The sequence below is a fragment of the Saccoglossus kowalevskii genome, chromosome 7 (assembly GCF_978046115.1).
Source record: "Saccoglossus kowalevskii chromosome 7, keSacKowa6.1, whole genome shotgun sequence".
Taxonomy (NCBI): Eukaryota; Metazoa; Hemichordata; class Enteropneusta; family Harrimaniidae; genus Saccoglossus; species Saccoglossus kowalevskii.
Genome location: NC_140647.1, coordinates 7,557,686 through 7,565,677, shown reverse-complemented (window position 1 = coordinate 7,565,677; position 7,992 = coordinate 7,557,686). Strand labels below are relative to the sequence as shown.

General features: G+C 35.7%; 1 protein-coding gene across 1 annotated transcript in view; it reads left to right on the top strand.

The window, feature by feature from the left end:
- The first annotated feature begins 111 nt into the window (after positions 1-111).
- The window catches only part of LOC100374553 (protein XRP2-like), a 23,968-nt gene continuing 16,087 nt past the window's right edge, over positions 112-7,992 (top strand). Inside the window, exon 1 of the mRNA XM_002741433.4 lies at positions 112-288. Within this exon, the coding sequence (XP_002741479.1) occupies positions 218-288 (71 nt within the window). The 5' untranslated portion in view covers positions 112-217. The remainder of the gene's footprint in view (positions 289-7,992) is intronic.

The following is a 7,992-nucleotide window of genomic DNA, read 5'->3' as shown; positions in this document are numbered from 1 at the left end:
ACTGAAATGATTAATTGCACCTTCGTAAGAGTATGTTATTAGGCGTAATAACTTCAGTGATATTGTTATAACATAGTCAACGCTTGTCACGTGACTCGCGAGACTAGTAAGTCGGCGTCTGACAAGATTACAGAGTAACTGTTGTTGTCTGCGCTGTAGTATTTGTGTCTGGAGATTTTGAGGACTTCCCCATTGTAGCTGGAACATTGTCTTTAAAATGGGTTGTTTGTGGCCCAAACCTGGGGATGAGTCGGCTCAACAAGAAGAAGCTCCCAAAGTATATAGTTGGTAAGGTGGTTGTGCAAGCATATTATTAGACAAAATGAGATATTTATGAGTGTCGATTGGAAAAAATATAGAACCGAACATTCATTTGTTAAAGGTGTGAAAGTCTTAAAAATCTAGCGATGTGCAATCACTTGGTTTATGCAGTCTTCTCAAACCATGCATATTGAATAGTTGCACCACTACAATTGATTCCATCTTGCTGTTAATCACGGTAATCCTTTTTGGTTTTGTTTTGTTTTAATATTGTCTGTAAAACTGCTAACAGCGCATGATTGGAATGTGGGAGTGTCTATCTACCAGTCGCCCTCCCCCGTGTGTATAATATGTTTAAGTGCCAAGATCAGAATGGCCGTATGACAGTAGGAATATGCATGGAGGTAAAAAGAAATGGAATATGCAAGTAATACAAGAATGTTAAATACATGTACATTTTGTGTTTTCCTGTGTCTATACACAGTCAGTATTTTTAAGCCAAAAAAATAGATTTCACATACATATCTGTTCACGGCTGAACAAGATAATATACTGCAGTACAATTTACAATAAAGCAGTATGAAACAACAGCAGCACATTTTCTCCTGTTATAACATTCATTAAGCTGGTCACCCTGCTCGCTTTTCGTATCAAATCAGTTGGTTTATAGGTGTACTTCACATTGTTTAATTTCTTGACAGTAGTAAGTATGTGAAAAGGATAGTTACATGCATTTTACATTAATCAAAACGTGCTTAGAGCTAAAGCATCCAGTACTTTGGCGCCGACAAGGTTTTGACCAGCTCCCAGGGCATGCTAAAACAGTGAAATTATTATGGATCTGTCTTTTCCAAAGACTACATGTATAGTCGTTTAAACCTCAAAATAATGATATCTTGACTTCCACAAAGCATCTAACTCTGTTGATTAGGAAAAAAATCACGTAGTGGTAAAAAACAGGTACCAGATGCTTGTCTGAAAGCAAATTTGCTAGTCACTTAGCAATTTTGCTTTCAGACAAGCATCTGGTACCTGTTTTTAAAATCATTGGTGTTTTAACAAATATGTGCCTAAACAACACATTTATAAAGCAGTAGAATATATATAGTGTAATTGGTACAGCAGCTTATTTGTATTTTTGTCACTACTGCAGATTAGTCATGGTTTCTTTTGGGAATATAATATTGGAGAGAGTGTTTTTTCTGTGTGTTTGATATTTTGGACATGCATGTACCAAAAGGAAGTGTATTTCATCTTCTATTTCATGCGATGAACAATGTCTACAAATCCTATTTTCTAATGGTGACCATGTTTTTGGTTGTGTTTCTTTCTTTTTCAATGGCTAAATTGTGATTACTTGTTCTGAATCTAGTTACAGAAATTCTTTGATATGTATTTAACACATTTAAGGTAGCGAGAGGGGAAACATAATTTATAGTTTAATGGAGTTTAGGACTTTCCTCACCAGTTACTAAGCATGCAGTTATGGCAATGTATATGTTTTCATAAAGCTGAGATATAGCAGAATACGATCATATATGTTTCGTCTTGATATTTGCCCAGGGGATTAAGTTACGATCGTTCCCGTTAACCTCCTAAACATAGTTTTTTTGCGGGATTGGCCGTTTCTCGGTGTTCCTTTTTTCTATGTTTCTGATTTTTTCACTGTTGCTTTATAAGATAATGATCTTTGAGAATGCGTCTCGAAATTTTTATGTGCCCCATAGTTCTGGAGATCTAGCCTGTTGAACTTTATGGACTAAATTTTACGAACGTCTTCTTGTTCCCAAGGCTGTAACTCAACATCAACGGCTCACATAAACGTCCATGAAACATCATATTTTAGCCAATTTTGTGGCGAATAGATTGTGTAATTTATACATCGTTAGCGTAGAGAAAAGTGTTGAAAAATGACATCTTCAATAGTTATAATAGTCAAAAAATAGTTTCTGTAAAAACTCAATAAAACGTTTTTTCGAATTTGGCCTCAGATAAACAGCTAATTAATGACAAAATGTCGACAATTTCGATCATACTTTGTAAATATACAAGAATCTGATATGCGTGGAATGTTAGATCGTGAAAAATTGGTTGGTTGTTTCCTAAAACGTGACAAAACTTAGCAGTTTCGTCGAAAGTGGGTGCTAACTTGAGCAAGATGGCGTACCGCGCAATTAATTTATTCAAGTCCCTTTGTTATGTTGAACAGCGTCAACAGTACAATCGGTTCTCTAAACATAGGGTGAGCCTTCATGACAGCATATATTTACTTACAGGATATACATGCCTTCAAGTACAGATATGTTTGAATTACTCTCAGCCTATAGAGAGTGTACCGTTATCGGATTTGTTATAATCAGTTAGTTCTAAGTCAGCACTACAGGATTCGGTCGATACCCCGCCTGGGCGATCTTATGGAGGATTCGATTTATTTTTAGAAAAATGTGGACCAAAAGATCGCCCTGGCGATGTTATGGCAGATATTACGAAGCCCATCTTGTCTGAAAAAATAACCCTGTGCTGATAAAAATGGTCCCAGAAAATGTTTAGAAAAAATAATGTTTCGCGTTGACCCAATATAATCATTCAAAGTATAAATTCAAAGTGTTTTAATACGTTGGTGAGAGGTCGCATTTTACGTGAACAAGAACATGCACTAAGCAGGAAAAGCAAGCCAAAGTCGAAACGGGGTGTATCATGGACATGACATGACACAACACACGATGCAACAACTGAGTGATCAGTGACATCATTTTGGGGTGCAATTGAACATCAAGTGCTTCTTTGCGAAACTTGCTGCGCGGCGATGCTGACATCAAGTGTATGTTGACCAAAAATTGACCCCAAATCACCCACTGAACTGGCGTGTTATCTTAGCAACCTTTTTCTTTCATGCTCCACGCGTCGATCTAGTAAACTTGTATCCGACGGTACTGTAATTACGCAACTTGTATGCAACTCTGTACTTTGAATATATCAACATCGTTTACTTGGTGCACTGCTTTTCTAATTACGCAAATTTGTTTACAATATTGTACCAGCTCTGAATATTTCAACTTTGTAATGTATTGCTTTCATGATAACTACGCAAAATACATTTTATCTTTTACTATTGTTAGGGCACTGACCCGGGGTATTGGGTCTGTGAATATTTCAATATTACTGACTTGATAATGCGTTGCATTCGTAATAATTACGCAAACATAAACATGGGCGCATTTAAGTCATTAAAAAGGATAGTAGTCGGGTGTCTACGGAAAGTCAAGAAAATATTTTAAATACTTGTGATTCATTGATGTTCCAATGGTGAATTATTTTATTCCAAATGAAGTGAATATGTAATATAAACCATACCGTGCGTCATATTAAATTTTACTATAATATAATAAACTCTGGGCAGCGCACTTTGATCTCATTATTCACGTACATTTCGACAGAACTCTACTAACCACGTGTTTGAATTATGTGCGGCATTGGGTAATGACCTCCAGAGTTCACGCACTGATATTTGAATTTGGACCACCCAACTTGACCTGTCGACAGAAACTGCTATATGCACTGTTTTTTTATCGGTGTCACTACTCTCGTCTATCTCCGCCAATTTTGTTTTGAGTTTTCCTATTTCATCGGCGGCATCTTGAAATTTTTGTTCTAATAGTCTTTTAGCAACGTCTAAAACTTTCAGAGTGTTTTCTCTGAATGTGGTTCCAGATATAATAGAGGAGGCGGTAATCCCATATAGCTACTAAATTTACGCATTGCGCGACGACCCTTTTCCAATGCCACGAGCCGCGATCACCAGCTTACTATTCACATCAAAAGAATGTCCACTCTTTTTTGACGCAGGAAAAATGTCAGTCACGTAGTTACATTTTTTATTCCACTCTGCGGGCTGACTATAATATGAGCCCAGGCCACTTTCATTTAAATATCTTTTAACGACGTTAGACATTTTTTGGCGGCCAGTTTTTTTTCATCTTAGAACTCCTTCCCATGATATATTAGATTATTAAAACACCGATTAAAGCTTGAAATACTATAGTGTAATGTTTGTTTGTGCTTCGATAGCATAATGGACACTACTTATAGATTACACAGGATATAATAAAGCTGGATGGTCAACAAATCAGTATGCAAACTAAATCCTTTGTCTTCAGTCTGTCATTCAACATGATATGTAAATGGATGAAGGACGTGTTCACCTACAACTAAGTTTCCGGGAATAAATTGAAATTACTCAACAAATGCATCGTGCACTGTAAATTCGGACCAAAAATAAAGAAAGTACACAATATAAGGTTGCATAATCCGTGATTTTTAGAAAAAAGTTTTTTTTCTAGTTTTTCCCCTCTCGCTACCTTAAGTAGTCTTCAAAATTGTAATTAATTTTAAATTTAGTGTATTCCCCTATTTCACCCGAGAAGCATTTATTTGCTGTGTCTTCGTTATATATACCTAGCAATATTTTAATAAATTTAAGATGTTTTCTGTTTTGGTTTTTTGTCCCTGTCAGACGTAGTCCGAATCGGGGACTTATGTTTTGGGTTCCGTTCGTCCGTGCGTCATTTCTCAGAGACGCCTGGACAGATTTTATTCAAAGCTGTTACATGTACAAAGACGAGTCATAGTGGGAGACATGTGCACATCGATTTATTTTTGATTTGGTTGACCTTCGACCAACTGATGGCTGTTTTTATCCAAAAAACACCAAAAATCAATATTTGGACATGTCATCAACCGTTTCATGCCTTGACCGATTTCATTCAAACTTAGCATTGACATAAGTCATGGTAGGTTACTGATACCCATCATTTTTTGTTTGTGATTTGATTCAAAATGGCAGACTGGTAGTAATTTTGTTTTTTACGAGTGTTCTCCTGTTTTTGGCACTGACGTCTTTTCACTCAGAAACACAAGGACGATTTTCAAAGACAAAGGTGGTGATCAGATGGTTTCTTTCGTTTCAAGTCCATTGTATGTCTAGAAACATAGCAAAGTTGTTTTTTGGTGAATATAGAACATGTTCTGTTCTAATACAGGATTTTGATATGCCAATCAAATATTTATTTGAATTCCAGGATAGCTGTATATAGTGTTCATTTTGATGTAATGTGTGTACATTTGTGTTTCTCAATTTCTACTAGTGAAATCTTATCGTACATAACGGTTATATTACTAAATTATGGATTCAATATGCATATCATTTAAATACAACTGTACTCTCATACTCTACAGTCTGGCTTTAGAAATAATTGCCAAATTAACTTCACATTAATTATCAGTACTAACTCCTTTCTACATTACAAATCAAATTAATCAATACAAATTCAATAATTAACCAACCAGCCACGAGAAAGTAACTTATAACTGATCATGCATTAACTTACAAATACATAGATACGAATTACTATACACTACCACACACGGCTCAACACTGGACGGTCAATGTGCGTGATTCCACACACAACTAGTGCGACGTAAACAGCTGTCTCTCTCCTACGTTTCCTGTATTGACGCTAATATTGACTCCAGATATTCGCTTATCACGTGCGTACATTCGTTGTACAATAGTTGAACTAGAGAAACGTAGACCCGACAGCAAATTCCAATCTGAACCCCGGCTACAGTGTGCCCCGGCAAATCTTGCAGAAACTTTACACTACGAAGTTACGACCACTTAGTGCGCCGACCACCACACCTCGGCTAGGTTGTCTGAAGGCAATAATTAAAAATAACATTCACATCAAAAATGCCTGCATAAGTACACAAAATTTGTAGCCCGTCGCCCCTCCCAATATTGCAAAGTCATTTATTAGGTTTCCTGCATGTAGGTGCAAGGATAGAAAAAAATGTATAAATTCTTTCTTCTGTCCAGATTATAATATAGAAAATTCTCTTACCCATATTTGATGGGTGATGAGTATGTATGTACTAAAATATATACAGCCATTAAAATCATTAAAACAGCAAAAGTAAGCAAAGTTATTCAGTGTGCTTTTGGATTTGTTAAAAATTAGCCGAAATGATCATGTGACACTATACCTAATTAGTGGTTGGAATGGTGAAAGAATTGTGAATATCACTGACCGCGACAGACGTCCATTACGAAGTGTCTTGTTTCATCTATAACTTAAATTAATTTAAATTGTTGATGTGCACATCACTCATGCATAAAATTATTATAATTGAAATTAGAATGTTGCAAATACGGTATAAAAAAGTAAAGATATTGCCAAAAACATAAAATAAATTAAAAATGTTATTTTGGTCATTGAAACTAGAATGACACATTTTTGACATCAATTTATGGATAACACCAGTATAACCTACTCTTAATAAATTGTATGAAATTTTTGGTGGAAAAACTAAAAAATTAATATTTTCAGTTTTGTTGCCATGGATACTATTTTATAAGTATGGTTAGCACCGGTATATATGTATGCTAAATGTATGCTTGTTCTAAACTTTCAACCAATTTGAACTACTACAGTGGCTATGATTGATATCATATTTTACCCATAATCCCTTGCTGTATAATCAAGATGGTGGACTGCTTAAACTGATGAATTGTTGAATATCTAGAGAATGAAAAGATATATAAAGAAAATGGAAATAGAATTTTCCTACATTTGTAGAGCTTTTTCATCTGGAGCATTATGTTAATTGTTAGGATTTTTCCTTTAACATGAACAAAACAAACACGATAAATGATAATTTAATATGGTGATTGTATACTGAAGTATGTGAATATACACTGTGAACTAAAGAAAACGTTGATCTTGACACTAAAGCTACGTTGTGTAGCTAAATGCCTAATGCTAAAAGCTACAATGCCGTTGACATTGTAATGACGTCCTGTCCAATCCTTTTTCAGCCGCTTTTTCTGCAATCACAGCATATACCCCGGTACTCTAGCATCCCTAGATGTTCCGTCCATCATTCTTTGAATATTTGATTCTCTCCATACAGATATCAATAATTTTGTATCTTCGTCTGACCAGTTCGACATTTGACTTGTGACCTCCGACGCCATCTTGTGTAATGACAAACATAAATAAGTCGGCGATAGAGGGCGTTTGGCAGTCGTATTGTGTTCACATGGTACATTACATTGTTCAAGAGCCGTTGTGACAACGGCGTTTAGGATCTGGTCCACCCCTTTTAACTAACTCTAAGTCAACTTCAGATTAACTATGTTGTTTGCTTAGACTTTTCATTAATTAGGGGCCCGAGCCTGTAGGGCGTGGCCCCTATTCTTATTGTCCGTTTTTCTCTTCTTCTTCTTTCTTCTTCTTTCTTTTTCTTTCTTCTTCTTTCTTCTTCTTTCTTCTTCTTTTTTCTTCTTTCTTTTTTTCTTCGTAACTTTTTTCGTCAAGCCGTTTGAGAAAACCGGTGAACCGAAGAGTCTGAAAATGCTCTATACTAATAGTCTCTAATATGAACTGGTGCAACATGCTTTCAGAATTTTCATTAGCCAATTAGTTTGGCAGCCATATTGGATTGAAATAAAACCGGAAGTGGCTGTTTGACCACATTCTGAGAGTCTAGGCGTCTAGATTTTTTTATGGTATATAGTACAACTCATGTGTAACAAATATCAGGAAAAAAAATTTAGCGGTCACATGACTTTTCCCGCCATTTTGTTTTTCCTAAAAACTGAAAAAAAAACACTTTAAAATCTTCTTCTTCAGAACCACCAAGCAGAATGCTCTCATATTCAGTACTTAGCTT